At 54.7% G+C, this 14,966-nt stretch overlaps 6 protein-coding genes across 6 annotated transcripts; 2 read left to right on the top strand and 4 right to left on the bottom strand.

Annotated features, from left to right (window-relative positions):
• Positions 1 to 21: 21 nt before the first annotated feature.
• Positions 22 to 1,002, bottom strand: BO95DRAFT_519144 (GNAT family N-acetyltransferase; the record flags this gene model as incomplete). The annotated part of the gene is made up of 1 exon (XM_025592011.1): positions 22 to 1,002. The coding sequence occupies exon 1, from the start codon at positions 745 to 747 to the stop codon at positions 22 to 24; it is 726 nt and encodes a 241-aa protein (XP_025436469.1). The 5' UTR covers positions 748 to 1,002.
• Positions 1,003 to 1,269: 267 nt separating this feature from the next.
• BO95DRAFT_519145 (uncharacterized protein) lies at positions 1,270 to 1,825 on the top strand. Its single transcript, XM_025592012.1, has 2 exons — positions 1,270 to 1,528; positions 1,591 to 1,825. The coding sequence occupies exons 1-2, from the start codon at positions 1,348 to 1,350 to the stop codon at positions 1,740 to 1,742; spliced, it is 333 nt and encodes a 110-aa protein (XP_025436470.1). The 5' UTR covers positions 1,270 to 1,347; the 3' UTR covers positions 1,743 to 1,825.
• A 668-nt stretch (positions 1,826 to 2,493) lies between these two features.
• BO95DRAFT_469272 (uncharacterized protein) lies at positions 2,494 to 3,123 on the bottom strand (the record flags this gene model as incomplete). Its single annotated transcript, XM_025589431.1, has 1 exon — positions 2,494 to 3,123. One exon carries the CDS (start codon positions 3,121 to 3,123, stop codon positions 2,494 to 2,496), a length of 630 nt encoding a protein of 209 aa, XP_025436471.1.
• A 716-nt stretch (positions 3,124 to 3,839) lies between these two features.
• On the bottom strand, positions 3,840 to 4,742 carry BO95DRAFT_376861 (DUF3632 domain-containing protein; the record flags this gene model as incomplete). The annotated part of the gene is made up of 1 exon (XM_025583225.1): positions 3,840 to 4,742. One exon carries the CDS (start codon positions 4,740 to 4,742, stop codon positions 3,840 to 3,842), a length of 903 nt encoding a protein of 300 aa, XP_025436472.1.
• A 3,294-nt stretch (positions 4,743 to 8,036) lies between these two features.
• Positions 8,037 to 9,545, bottom strand: BO95DRAFT_326623 (cell envelope integrity protein TolA; the record flags this gene model as incomplete). Its single annotated transcript, XM_025581860.1, has 2 exons — positions 8,037 to 8,610; positions 9,079 to 9,545. Coding segments are annotated over 2 exons (1,041 nt in total), but the record flags the coding sequence as incomplete, so codon positions are not given.
• Positions 9,546 to 10,699: 1,154 nt separating this feature from the next.
• BO95DRAFT_437151 (cell wall cysteine-rich protein) lies at positions 10,700 to 12,748 on the top strand (the record flags this gene model as incomplete). Its single annotated transcript, XM_025585262.1, has 1 exon — positions 10,700 to 12,748. One exon carries the CDS (start codon positions 10,700 to 10,702, stop codon positions 12,746 to 12,748), a length of 2,049 nt encoding a protein of 682 aa, XP_025436474.1.
• Positions 12,749 to 14,966: the final 2,218 nt, after the last annotated feature.

Below are 14,966 nucleotides of genomic sequence, written 5' to 3' on the forward strand. Positions count from 1 at the left end.
AAAGTTCCCTATAATTTGAACCTACACAACCAGCAACTCCCACTCCACCTCCCCCGGCTCCTTCCAATACCGCGTCCCACTCCGCCGAAACCCCAACTTCTCCAACGCCCTCGCACTGCGCACATTCGGCCGCTCCGTCTCCGCAATGAACCTCCTCACGCCGCGCTCCGCCACCGCCCACCGCATCACCGCCCCCGCCGCCTCCGCCGCGATCCCCTTGCCCCAATGCCCCGGCGCCACCCCGTAGCGCACCTCGACCATCTCCTCCCACGGCGGAAGGGGCGGGTCCCCGGCCTCGCGGGCGGGGATCGAGGTCGTCGTGCCGTCGCGGACGCCGGCGTAACCTACCCACTCGATTTGATCCAGATCGGTGGGAAGACGGGTGACATCCTCGCCTGTTAAGATGGTGATGTCGGTGCTGGAGGTGGATTCCGCGGCTATGGGGATGGGGATGGGGATGGAGGAAGGACGTAGCCCCACGGCGCAGTCGCCCATCCCGCGGACGCGCCAGCAGCGCGCGATGTCGCGGGTTTGAATCACCTCTCGGGTTTCCGGGTCGGTCCATTGGCGGACCGGGAAGTGGGCGCCGAAGCCCATGGTGCAGAAGTCGGGGTTGGCGTGGAGGGAGGCGTACAGTTTGCGGTAGGTGGGGGAGGAGATGGCGATTGGGGTGGGGAGGATTATGAGTCGGGGGGTTAGGATGGCGAAGGGGGTCCAGGGGTGGTTGGGTGGTTCTGGAGGATTCATCTTGGGGTTGGATGGATGTATATCATCAGGTATTACTAGGTAATTATGTAGGTACTGTGGTTGATGTAGGGTGCAGTGATGGAAAGAGGACTCGAAGACAGCCGCGGGCGGCTGGACAGGGCCAATGTTCTGGAACCCAGCCTGTTATGGATTAGCGGGGGTTCGGGGACGGGCCGGCCAACAAAGTGCGTGTCTGTGTCAGTCTTGTGTCAGTGTCAGTGTCAGTGTCAGTGTTCACAGCCTGGGGGAATGGGGAGGGGAGTCTGTTTGCAAAGTCGGACTCTCATTATTGCATCCATGCCGCGCGTTCCGAATCATCCATCAGGTCTTATTCGGCGTTGCAATCACCACATCCCCCCCCGCGATGACGTCAACAAGGCCAATGGCTGCGGAGATCCAGCCGGGGACATCAACCCATATTTTCACTTAAGGCAGCACGTTATCTGATTTACGTCATGCCTTGGGCACTCCTCACGGGTATAAAGAATGCGTCGAATGGCAGGTCGAACGCCTCGCTAGCCAAGAAATTCTAAGTCATACCTACCATCAAACCAAAACTAAAAGCAGAACGATATCCACCACATTAAACCAACCCCCACCATGTCAAGCTTCCTGCACAAAGCCGAAGACGCCCTGCATCTGCATCACAACAAGCACCCCTCCCAGGACCACGACCACCACCACGCTCAAGCACCCGAGCAGCCACAGCAACACCATCACCACCCACAACAACAACCCCACGACCCCAGGGCCCCTGCGCCGCCAGCCGTAGCTCACGAAGGTTCGACATTCCATCCCCGTGCTCCTTTACTTACCCAACTAATCATCTTTTGGTTAACCCAGGCACCCACCACGACCACAGCCACCACGGCAAACGCGAGTCCCACCACCCCAGCCCCGCCGAGATCGCCCGCGCGGATTTCATGGCCGACCGGCAGTACGACCGGATCTTGAAGTCGCCGGACCACGGCGCGGGGATCGGGTTTGAGATGTGAGAATCTGGTCAAGACAGAGATGTAGGAGGATTGGCCATCGGCAATGAAAGCGAGTCTTTGAGTGTGGAAATATGAATAATGGATAATGTATGAAATATGTTTCTTTGTGTTGTGATTGTATGCTCGGGTCTTGGCGTGGCTGGGGATTGGTTAGTAATCACTTTATTGGGGACAAGCTCCGCCAAGTCGGGTTTGTTTGGGCAGTCGGTAAGTTAGAGAAGGTGGGGTGCGTGCATTGCATTGTTGGCTTTGCTGTAGGAATGGCGTAGGGTAAGTGTTGATTTTTGGAATGTTGCTAGGTTAGATCGATGAGGTGCGTGGGCATCTGTGTTGGAGTGTTCAAGAGACCATCTGCAACAGCAGGGGTATTGAGCAGTATCCAAAAGACAACTAGTAAAAGGATAAAAGCTAAGTATGAAAAGAAAAGAAAAAAAAATCTCATTCTCAACTATACGTATGTACAGAGATACACAAATATGTACTGCAACGAAAATAAACAGACACCCAGGGTAGTTATCCGCATTCCCACACGTTTACTTCCCTCTTCCAGGGGAATCAAATTTCCAAGAACCTTTGAACCACCAATGCAAAAACTTTTCTCCGCTGGCGGCGTGCAATCCAGGCACGCTCCATATAACCTTTGCGAGCCAGCCACCTCTTCCCACTATACAAATACAAACACAGACACACATCACAACCATCACAAACCTTACAGCAACCTTCCTCACGGCAGACCCTCCACACGGCAGGATCAAATCAAATCCGAACGATACGCCCACAAATACTTCGCGATGGTGCGCCACCCCTCCTCCCCAGACCGGCGATTGTAGTCCAACCCCCTGGCCTCGAGGGTGGTCTCGGCAGCGCGCTCGGGGGTGCGCGCGAAGCCGCGGAACTGGGCGAGGATTTCGTGGATGCGGGGCGCGTCGGTCCGGGTGGAGAAGATGGTCTGCTCGTAGAGGCCGCGGAGCCCCAGCAGCAGGAGGCCGTGGCGCGGGTGGTGGGCGTAGAACTGGACCATGTCGCCCTGGACGATGCCGGCGAAGGAGACGCGCGGGGCGCGGGCGTCGTGGCGCGGCCACCGCGACATCAGCATCGGCCAGTCGGTGCCCTTGAAGGCGCTCTGGCCCGCGATCAGCGTCAGGTGCGTCCCCGTGCTCGCGCTGTGCACCGTCAGCGTGTCGTACCCGCGCGCCTCGTACTGGCCCCCGTGCGCCAGCGAGTTGTGCACCACCGGGTCGTCCCGCTTCACCACGAACCCCTCGTGCACCGGGAAGTACTGCATCACGAGCGCCTGCCACGTGGACGGCGGGGAGGAGTGCTGCTGTCGGTACGGCCAGTAGCCGTAGTGCGGGGTCCGCGTGAGGCCGTAGCATTCCATTTGTGTCGGAACTGAAGGGCTAGGTTTGGGTTAGGGTTGGTGGTGGTTGTAGCGCAGGGCTAAGTGTATTGGTGGGAGGTAGTGTTAGCCTGAGAGAAGCAGTTCAGATAAGAGGGTCACCTTCTGTTTGCTTGTTCTTGTTCTTGTTCTTGTTCTTGGAATTTTGAGTTTATGATTGGATCGGTTGGGGCGTTGGGCTACCGTCACGGTGGGTTTACAAGGTTGTTCGTAAGCCATAAGCGTTGCGAGTAATGAGCTGATAAGTTGGCGCAAAGGGGAAGGGGCCGAAGGAGCTGGGCTCAATGAAATATTTATAAGTTCGGCTGGGACGGAGCCCTGAAGAGCCTTCGTTTACCTTTGTTTGCATCGATCTTGATGGCTCTGCAAGGCCTCGTGGTTGTGTGAACTGAGGCTTGTCGTGGCTTTGATGTATAGAGGAGATCTCCGGCAATCGGCGCTGGGAGTGATAAAGCCTCTTTTTGGGTGGATCGAGGACAAAGATATTGTATGAATTAGCTGGTTAAGACAAGACTATCTTTAGTATCTTTTATTAGTTGTTATTGGTGGAATTACCTTCATTCAGAGTGTGAAAACAGCGACGACGGGGTCACTCGTGCTTTGCATGGGTGCTGGCCATGTGTGGAGGTTTGGAGGTGAGGGCGAGAGGGCTTCTTTGTTGCACTCCCCGTCTCCACCCACAACAATGCCATTGTTCTTTATCCACGCTCCGCCTGGTCCATCGACGCCAAAGCATCTTTTATCAGCGCCTGTGTACTTCGCCGCACCAAGTGAACCCCGAAGCAGTTGATCGTATTTTTCCAGGAGGACCAGCGGGCCCGGTCAAAAGCCTTGGATTCCTCCGCCTCCGGCTCATCCACTTGATCCCCGGCCACGCAGGTATCCCACATGGGCTTCCCCGCCAGGGCGATCCAGAAGCAAGCGGCGCGGACCGCCTCTTCCTCCAGCGCGTTGACGTCGGCATTCTCGAACGCGCGGGCGCACAGCCGGAGTCCCAACCGGGAGAAGTCCATGCGATGGCCGAGCCGCGGGATGGCGTTCGTCAGCTGGGCGATAAAGCAGTTGCGATTCTCCCACTCCTGCACCTCCTGCGGTGGATAGTCCCGGCAGTGATCCCCGCAGGGCGTGCGGTTCTGCATCCTCGTACACCGGCAAGCGGGGAACCCCTTGAACACGTCCAGCGGGGCGAACGTGTACCGGTGGTTGATGTATTCGCGGAGGCTGGGGAGATCGGTCCACATCCGGTCGGCGAACGCCACTCTCACGATGCCGCCGCGCCCGGCCGAGTCGTGCACCGCCGTCCGTTGCAGCTGCATGACCAGGTCCAGCAGCTTGGTCTGCTCGTCGGGAGGGAGGAGATAGGCGAGCTCGCACAGCGATTGCATCGTGTGGAATGCATGCTGCTGGTTGAGCCGGTTCCGCACGTAGGGCCGGTGGGTATTCCGCCCCTGCTGGAACTGGCTGTCGCGCTCCTGCAGGAGTTCCTGGACGGCCTCCTCCGCGGTCTTGTCGGGGTTGTTGACCAGCGCATGGATGATCCAGAACTCTCGGCGTTGGGTGAGCCGCCTTCCGAACCCGTACTCCCGGATTCGACCTGCCATGATACCGTCCATGATGTCAGTTGTAACAGAGGTTGGTGATTAGAGACTCAATGGGGGTGGATTACCTTGTGAAGTTGGGGAGGTTGGTGGGCTAAATTGTGGCAGCGGTGAGTGACTTATATAGACGTCTTCATCCTCAATACCATCATCTACGCTGATTAGACAAAGGGATGGTGTATCTTTGTTGCTTACAATCGATAGGAGAAGATCGTCACTCTGTCAGGGAGCACCCTCTCAAAGATGTATAAACAAAAGATGTCACGTGCATTATACCTACTCGAGATCTTTGTACGGTGGAGGCTTGGCCATTTGGACGTAGCTAGACCAACCATGGGTCAGAGCTGATGTTCATTATAGGACGCAGAAGGAAAACTGCTTGTGTCTGGGGCTGGAACTGAGTGAGAGGAAAAGCAGCAATCATAAGATATCGCGTGGGGTTGCTATTGTGCACTAAGTATTGTGTCATAATGTTCAATGCTTGATCGATCATTTCTGCAAGTAGCCATGGAGAAAACACGCTGTCTGCTACGTAGCCCCTCCAGAGCTCTAGGCACGTGGCATACAGACACCATCCGTTAGCTCTGCTCACGCTCCACTGCGGGCTCGTCAGAATGGGACCCAGCATGACAGGCTGCAGCATTGGAGCGACTAAGGGACAACGTGGGACAATCCTCTTAAATGATCAACAAGACAATGCATTAGCGTGGCTACTGGATCAATTCACTGAACCCCTAATGACGCACGGTCTTCTTCGCGGTTATGGCATATACTCCATTCTGACTACTAGTGTATGTCAGCCGTAGTCGAGTAAAATTCACCTTGGATTAGTTGTGGTATCTTTATCAAGCACCGGTTATTGCCTTGCAGGAATTATGAGACAATTACATTAATCGACTTTGAGTTTTGATCGATGTGACGGGACAAGGATTCAGGCACAAGTCGCATTAGGGCTGAGACGGATAAACACTTGTGTGTAGCTTGCCGATGCCTTGGATACTGTGTATATGAGATTTAGACAGAATAATCCCTTTCCTAATGTGTGAGTGTCTCTATCACTTGGAAATATAAGTCTAGAGTTTGGAGCCTCTAAGAGGAGGAGGACGAGAAACTAAGACTACGTCCATACTTAAACAGTGAAACTCCCAAGTGGAAAGGCCTGGTGGTGTCAACGTCAATCAAGAGTTACAACCTTAACCCTCACCTTGAAAACCAGATTGCGAACTAACTCCTATAGAGTTTATACAACGTTGGAGGTATTTAGAAATGCAATAGATAAGTGCATTTTCACAACCATAAGTTGTATAGGATGGCTCCCCACTGTGGCGATGAGTTTATAACTCCCCGAGCCGTATCTAGAATAATGCCTTTCAGAAAGCCTGTAAAACAGGTATAGTCTACTTGTTGAGCAGAAATTGAGCCGAAAGTTTGCCATATATATCATGTAACATGATAGGTACAAGAGTTTACAACCAGACCTGATTTCCCATTCGTTGGTGCTTCCTTGGAGCGTAGAGAATTGTCACGGAGAGTATATGCACTTCAAATCAAGTAGTAGTAAGTAGGGGCAGGGGCGAAATTTGCCCAGTTCGGGTGAACCTTCCTACTAGTACAAATCAACCATAGAGCACTTGAGAAAACCCATGAGAAGTGAGATGGTGCAAAGCGTGAGTACCTTGGGAGAGCTGTTCATAGAACATGATTTAGGATACAATTAACATCAGTACAGAGTAGTTTAGTTGATTTTTGCATCGAGGCAGTTCGCTCTTGCCAACCGAACTCATCCGATCCGGGCCAGCGGAATGACCACTTATTCTGTTGAGCCATGATACTTAGTACTGTACACTCGGAGCACAGAAGAGTGGATCGGGCACTCTACCTGCAGTGGATCGACACTGGCTAGCAACATTTATCTTTTTTTTTTTCTCGATTTCTTTTTTTCCAAAACCCATTCACTGTCGCGATCACGGAAACATCCAAGCTCTGATAGCCACGGTCGCGATCAGAAGATGGTGATTCGAAGGGAGACGTCACCTCCCAGCCAGCCGGCGATATCCGGAGTGCATTCAGATGCAGCTCGAGGACCGAGCGACAGGGTGATCTGCAGTCAGGTTTTCAGGATAGCTCCCGCACTAGTCGAAGAAAAGGGCAAGAGGGTTGTAGATCGATAGCTGCTAGCTCCACGACTGGCGTACGACAGCAGCTGAGGAAGAAAGATTGGAAAAGCAAAAGCATCTTTCAGCTCCATAGCTCCCCTAGCGATTGTGCAGCACTGCAGCACTGCAACTCCTCAGCAATCCCAGCGTCCCAAACTGCGGCATAATTCGGGCGATCTCGCCTAAAGCTCGGTGGGGTAAGATCTTCCGACCGGGGCCAGGTTTATCTAGCAGGTAAATGAGGCTTTTTACCTATCCTGGACAATTCTCCACATACGATGTTGACCGATGGCAGACAGCGATGGGCAAAATGACAGCTTGCAATCCATGTTTTGCCATGGAACAGACGGGCCGGTGCCGCAACGTACCAGATTTCATTACTAGCTCCAGATACAATGAACAGCGGTGAACACTGAGAACCTTCGATTGTGGATCCTAACCGAGCGTAAAAAAAAAGAGAAGGAGAAAGAAGTCTGCCTCGGCAATCAGTGTCTTCCGAGAGCCTAAAGGTAAAGCTCAGCCTAGAATTATGGATATTTCTAGAGCTATGAGGACTGGGGAGAAGGTGAATATTTCCGAGCGAACCGCGCGAACCCCCCACCGATGATCTTCTTGGACGCCCCCATCTCTTCCACAGCTAAAAATGATTTCCGATCTGATTTACGATACCGTCATCGTACCGTACTCGATTGTCCCTGTGTACGGCACGGTGCTTTCCTTGACCTGCATGTGTCTCCAAACTTTAGGAGGAATTATGGTGATGGTAGGGAGTAATGTAGGCATGCTACATTGAAATCTCACTTTCACAATGGAATTTCACTTTCAATTGATGGATTCTTAACATTGAAATGTAGAAGAAAATGATTTCCCGGGCTTCGACATGGGACTGGTATATGTACAGTACTTGAGCATTCTCAGGTGCCAGGAGCTCCAGTCGGAGTGATGCGACCCTTGGCGTAGATAAGATGCTCACCACCGGAGTGAGGGAAAGCAGTATTGACGAGCTGGTAGATATGATCCCATTTGATCATGGCATGGCAGACCTAGTTAATTGCATTTGGTGGTTAGCACACTGAGATCAGCCTGGATGCTTCATGGTTTTAGGGCTACTTACTCCCTTCTCAGGCTCCCCGCCGAAGCTCCTCCATCCCACTCCCAAGCAACGTGGATTCAAGGCACATGCTTCAGCACATTCCAGAATCGATTGGCGATACCACCAGATCTCTTCAACCGCTCCGTTGGTGCGGACATTACATTTGACCTGGAAATCCACCCCGCCAAGAGTAAACTGTCGTTGAGAACAGGTGCCATCGCAGAGACTTCTCCAGCTGTTGCTGCGACACTTCTCATCGACCGACAGCCACTGACCACCACCAGTGCCACTCCCCACCGACGAGGCCTTTTCTTCCAACTCCTTGATCTTCTGCTGGAGGCCTGCCTTTTCGGCGTCACACTGGGACTTGGACTGCTGCAGCTGGCTCTCGCCCTGCTTGCGGATTTCGTCCTTCTCCTTCTCACATTGAGAGGCGGCGGCGTCTTTCTCGGACTTGCATTGCGATCGAGCATCATCAACCACCAACTTCTGAAGCTGATCCTTCTCCGTGGCACACTGAGCGTTGGCGTTGGTGAGAGCGCTGTCTTTATCAGCCTGACACTGCTGTAGCTTGCTGTCACCCTGCTGGCGAATTTCATCCTTCTCTTTCTGGCACTGAGAGCTGGCAGCCTCCTTGTCGGCCTGGCACTGCTGTAACTTGCCGTCGCTCTGCTGGCGAATTTCATCCTTCTCTTTCTGGCACTGAGAGCTGGCAGCCTCCTTCTCAGACTTGCACTGCGCTTCTCCTTCCTGTCGAAGCTGCTCCTTCTCGGTCGCACATTGTTGGTTGGCGCCCGCGAGCGCTGCCGCCTTGTCGGCCTCGCATTGCTCTGCGCTGGCGGTGGCGCCGTTGGCGAGTTCGGCCTTCTCAGCTTCGCACTTGGCTTTCTCCTCCCCACGAACCTGCTCCTTCTCGGTCGTGCACTGCTCCAGCGCCGCGGTCTTGTCCGCCTCACATTGGGATGCCGCGGTGGCGGCCTGTTCTTTGAGTAGAGCTTTCTCGGCTTCGCATTGAGCCTTGGCCTCCGTGAGAGCGCTGGCCTTGTTGCTCTCACACTCCTTCTTCTGTTGTTCCTTCTCCGAGGCACACTGTGCAGCGGCAGTCTCTTTGGCCGCATCGATGAATTCCTTGCAATCCTCCTCCGGATCGGGATCCTCGGGGGTCTCCGCCGACTTGGTCAGGACCATCCAATCCCTTGCCGGCGAGTAAGGAGCATAGTCGGTGTTTCCGCTGCCTAGCACGAAACACTTCTTTCCGGTGCTGTGCCAGGAGGCCCCGGGACAGTCCGGACTCGAACAGAGCTGTGCGCAGTCCTTGGCACTGTTCACCTGTCGGTGCTGCGTGCCCGCGCCACTTTTGCCGGTGAGATACTGGCCGCAGGTGAACTCAAAGACGGAATCTCCCACGGTTCCTTTTCCGGAGCCTCGGCCTTCAGGACAGCAGAGTTGGTAGTTGGCCGCCCCGACCGTGTTGGAGGATAGACATTTGGAATTGGAGCCGCTGCTGGCCACCGTAGTGCCTAGCAAGGCGGCAAAAAGGGCGCCTTGAAATAGCATATCACCGTCACTCTTCTTGCACAGTAAGAGAGCACAGGTATAGAGTTGAATTTAGAGCAAAAGAAAGATAAGTTGGTTGTGGTAGGTATAGGGTGTTCGGTGATTACTTTATAAGAACGGAGAAGACTATGTCATAGGCTGTGAAAGGCTGCACGCAATTTCGCCAAAGCAAGGCTTTTCCAATTCAGCTTGACCTAAAATCCCATGGGTCTTCCTCTGCCATTAACCATCAGGAGGGCTGATAGCAGACTCCCGTCACATCCATACAATCATCAACAATACACGGACTTCTACAGTACGTATACTTCGGATGCTGATCCCTTGAAGATCTCCACAGCTACTGCACAAGTCACGGAGCAATGACCAAATTCGTCAGCTCAATCTAACCGAGGCGATCGATGCGCGCGGAGCATCTCGGGGGGGGGGAGGGCTTTGGCAGCCAAGCTAGTTCGATCAATCACAGTGAATCACTGTTCACTAATGAGGATTTTGGCTGGCGCTAAGGCAGGTTCGCTCCGCCCCGGCTTCGGTTGACGCCCCACTCCCGTCCATTCAATACCACCAATACCTTGAATACCATCAGGATCATCGATACCCTGCAAACACCCAAACTTGAGCTGCAGCATTTGAGCGATCACATCTGATTTAGCTTCCATCGTGTCGGGACTTTTTTCCTCCATGCTCGCCCTTCACTGTCGATCACAGATCACATCCTGACGTCCCGTCCCCACTCTGGCCTTTCCTCGAGAATGCTACTTCAAGCGGAGCTGACTTTAATTCACCACTTCAGCTGAGCCCACAGCTATCCACTGCTCTTTTGGAGTTGGACTAGTTGATCGGTGTAGGATCTCATCGCTTTCACGCAGAGACAGATACATACACCGCCAGCTCCCCATTCCTAGAACCGAAGTGATCGGCATCTGATCCACTGGACTGAGTGGCTCAAGCTGAAATGAGGCGGAGATGCAAATCCGATCAGTATTGGAACTGATTACTCCGTACCAGGCGCGGAGTGAAGCCAAAGAGAATCCATCATCGCTGCGAGGAGAATCATGGTATAAATACCCGCACTGCCCGGTGGCTTCCTGCCTTTTATCATCCTCACCATCTCTTCTCTCCATCTCCAACTTCCTTTCCCACTACAGCCACGCATCATGGCTAAGTTGGGGTCTTTGTTGGCCGTTCTGGTGGCCCTGAGTGCTGCCCAGGTCCAGGCCAAGCTGCCCGGCAAGACCAAGTATACTCTGGACGACATCCGTCCTCTGCAGGACCCTGCCTCCGGCTTGGTCAAGTGTTGTCCTGAGGGAACCGAGTTCGATGGCAAGAACTGTGTCTTGGGCGTTCCCAACTGCCCGGAGAACTTTGTTCGCAAGGGTGACAAGTGTGTGTCGACCATCAAGCCCATCTGTCCCGATGGCAGCGACTACAAAGGCAGCATCTGTGTCTCGACCGAGCTTCCCATCTGTCCTCCTCCCACCGTGCTGAAGGGCAAGACCTGTGTGACTGGTCCCCCAACCTGTCCATCGGGACAAGAGTACAACGGTAAAGTCTGTCAATCCACCCAGACCCCCGGCTGCCCGGAGAACTACAAGTTCAATGGCAAGTCCTGCGTCAGCACCAAGCAGCCCGAATGCCCTCACGGCATGATCACCTGCGGCGGCAACTGCATCAGCGTCCAGCCCCCCATCTGTCCCGCCGACACCGAGTTCCACGACAACTTCAAGAACTGCGTCTCGACCATCCGCCCCACTTGCGAAGACGGCACCGTCCTCAACAAGGATGGCGTCTGTGTCGACGAGGCCGGTCCGTCGTGCCCCCCCGACACCAGCTTCAACCCCACCACCGGCAAGTGCGTCACCTCCGAGAAGCCGGCCTGCCCTCCCGGCAGTGAGCTCGACCCGGTGACCAAGAAGTGTGTCATGACCGAGGAAGCCACCTGTCCCCCGGGCAGCGACCTCTCCGCCGATTTCGCCTCCGGCACAGCCCGCTGCTGTCCCTCCGACATGATCTGGGACGGCGAGGTCTGTGTCTTCGACACCGATGAGACCGGCAAGTGCCCCCCCGGCACGACCAAGGTGGGCCAGCACTGCCAGAAGCAGCCCGTGCGCATCCCGCAATGCCCGCCCGGCTCCAAGCTGGAGCGCAACCGCTGCGTCAGCATCGAGCAGCCCGAATGCCCTCCCGGCCACGTCCTCGAGGGCGGCGTCTGCACGTCGACCGAGCAGCCCGCCTGTCCCCCCGGCCTGACCCTCACCGGCAGCGTGTGTATCTCTACCGAGGAACCCAACTGCCTGCCCGGCACCCGCCTTGAGGGCACCATCTGCGTCAGCATCGAGCAGCCCGCCTGCGAGGACGGCTTCACCTTCAACGGCGAGAACTGCGTGTCCGAGCTGCAGCCCACCTGCACGGAGGAGGGCAGCACCTTCGACGGCGAGGACTGCGTGACGCCGCACTTCCCCTCGTGCCCGGAGGACACGGTCTTCGACGGCGCCCGCTGCGTGGCCACCAGCACCCCCTCGTGTCCCGCGGGCAGCGTCCCCAACGGCTCCGGCGACTGCGTCACCACCAGCGTGCCCAAGTGCCCCGCGGGCTCGACCCTGACCGCCACGGGCGGCTGCATCGTCGGCGTGCCCACGTGCCCCAAGGGCACCCTCTTCGACGGCAAGCAGTGTGTCTCGCGCAAGAACCCGGGCTGCCCCGCGGACCACAAGTGGGTGAACGGCCGCTGCATCAGCACCGTGCCCCTGGAGTGCAACGAGCCCGGCTACCACCTCGTCGACGGCGAGTGCGTCTCCGAGAACCGGCCCGAGTGCCCCGCCGGCACCAGCTTCGACGGCACCACCTGCGTCGGCACCGAGCCCCTCTGCGACGACGGCCTGGTCTTCGACGGCGAGGAGTGCGCCCACCCCTTCGAGCCCGAGTGTCCCCCCGGCATGCGCTTCAACGGCCGCAAGTGCGTCGCTGAGAAGCTGCCCAACTGCCTGCCCGGCACCGTCTTCGTCCCCGAGTCCAAGCTGTGCGTCGCCATCTCCCCGCCCGCCTGCCCCCCCGGCCAGGTGTTCAATGGCAAGCAGTGCGCCCTCGAGAGCGGCGACTGTCTGAACTTCGAGTACTGCCCCCCGACCGGCTTTGGGGAGCCCAACTGCGTCGAAGGGACGCTTTATGATCGTCACACCGGCATGTGTGCCGACTGGTTGTATTAGCTTAGGGTGCTTTGATATGTGATGCATGGTTTATGTGGCAGGGATTTTGGGAAAGGTGTTGTAATCGAGTGTTTTGTTCAATGTGAATTTTATTATAAGCTAACGCTTCTTTGACCAAAGAAACGTAAAATCGCGTACCTCTGGCTGGTGAGTGCCGAGTCCTCTACGGAGGGAATGCTACGGACCCAGGCCAGATGGTTAGAATCTCGATCTCCCCGCATAGAGCAAGCCAGTATGTACAATGTCTCCGGGCATATTTCGAGCGATACATATCTATGTTCTAGGCTTGCCGTTTGCTTCCGATGATGATTTCTCCCGGGAAAAGAGCGAGAGATTCGGAAGTCGAGTCTAAAGGACATGCCAAATCTGCATTATTTCTTCATGAATCTATCTTGCGCAGAGACCTGAGAAAGAGAAGTTTACACGCAGGATAAAGAAAGACTTCGAGCTGCGCTCAAGATGTCAATCAAGTCCGATGCAGGTTCCCCGCCCTAGAAACTGTTCTTGGGCAGCCACATATGCAATTATTAGAACTCCTTTACAGGATGCACCGTTTCCCAAATAGAACCAAGGAGCCGTTCAATGTGTGAAGTGCATCCAGAACCTAATCGCCCAGGGTAAGTATAAGGCGTGTAGAACCATCACGATCGGCATCGATCGATGATCGATGGTCGAGGATTGCAGCGCCTTTACCCCCCCCTTGAATTGGTAGCACGCGCAACACGCCACCTTCTCCTTAAGATCGTGCGATTGCAAGACCGTTGCTCGATCTGGGGAAACGTGCCCATGGGCTCAGTCAGACGAGTTTGACGGAACAATGAATAGGCCAAGGCCACGACCCTTGCTCCTCTCATCTCGCGGGCATGCTCAGCCATGAGCCATGAGCCATGAGCGAAGAATCGCGCGTCTTTTGGCTTACTAATCCAATAGGTGAAGCAGAAAAGGACACCGATCGCTTTGTCGGAGCTGTTGTCAAGTTGTATTAGCTGGTTTTACTTGACAAGACTCTTAAGCTATCCTCACGCTGCCAAGCTGAGGATCTACATGGGATGTTTTCAAGATCCCTCCGTCGCGCCTTAGCCGCCGCCAGTCACTTTTAACCACTCATGCTGAAGATAATTATGAATGACTACCAACTTACCTGAATGCATGCGAGTCTAACACGACGTGACCTATAGAAAGCGCCAGAGTCTGCCGCAAACATGTTGTATATTCTCTGTGCTAGCTTCTATTGTTGAAAAGGAGACGGGCTAGAAGTTCGCGCCTAAACTACCTTAAATTGTATCTACACAGCGTTCCGCCAAAGGCTATAGTGATGGTTCCCCCGTGATTGGAGCCGCGGAGAATATGGCGTTACGACGCATCACCTCGGGGATCCTGTGAGGGCAAATCGTTATTGGCAACCCAACCTTCGAGACTACTATTATCTTTGACCATTCATTGAAGCCAAAGACTACCTCGCTACATAACCCGAAGGGAAGGAATGCCCTTGACACTGAAAAATCTCATTGCTTTTTACCTCTGCATTTGCATTACAGCATGGGGAAACCCCGAGACCCAGGGGTGGGGGAGAAAACCCATACCAAGGCTTGCGGAACGAAAACTGGACATGGACTGTAATACAGTGCAAAGGAATGCCACCGATGATTGAGACACCACGCATATCCCCCGACCCCGCAGCAACACCCGATTTCAAAGTCCAATGTTCCCGGCTGCAAAATGAACTGGAAGCATTCGGAGAGGACACTTTTCGTTGATAAAAAAAGGGGGCCCGTCAACCCAGCGGGAATGCCCAAACTGGTCCGTAAGAATCATAGACACAGAAAAGAGACAGAAAGATGTTCAGCAAAACTGGGTCAGGAAACAGAACAGAAGCATCACGACGAAACTCTCACAGAGAAGTAGAGAACATTCCCCGGCTGACTCCAGGGCTGCCTCACCACCACCATAGACAAAGATTATACTTGCAAGTGGTGCCCAACAGACATTTGTTTCCACACCACCCGCAGTTGTTGGAGTCGGAGCTCGTATCAGTACATTGTCCGTTGCAGATTTTCTTTGGGAAGAGACATTGGCTTTGGCTCTTGCACTGGCCGTAGCTGCAAGTCTGGCCATCTGCACACTTAGTCCCGCAGGAGCCGCAATTCTTCGGATCGGTGTTGGTGTTGACACATTGTCCACTGCAGGATTGCTGGCCGCTGGGACATTGGGCTTTACA

Source organism: Aspergillus brunneoviolaceus, assembly GCF_003184695.1.
Source record: "Aspergillus brunneoviolaceus CBS 621.78 unplaced genomic scaffold BO95scaffold_116, whole genome shotgun sequence".
In the NCBI taxonomy this organism is placed as follows: domain Eukaryota; kingdom Fungi; phylum Ascomycota; class Eurotiomycetes; order Eurotiales; family Aspergillaceae; genus Aspergillus; species Aspergillus brunneoviolaceus.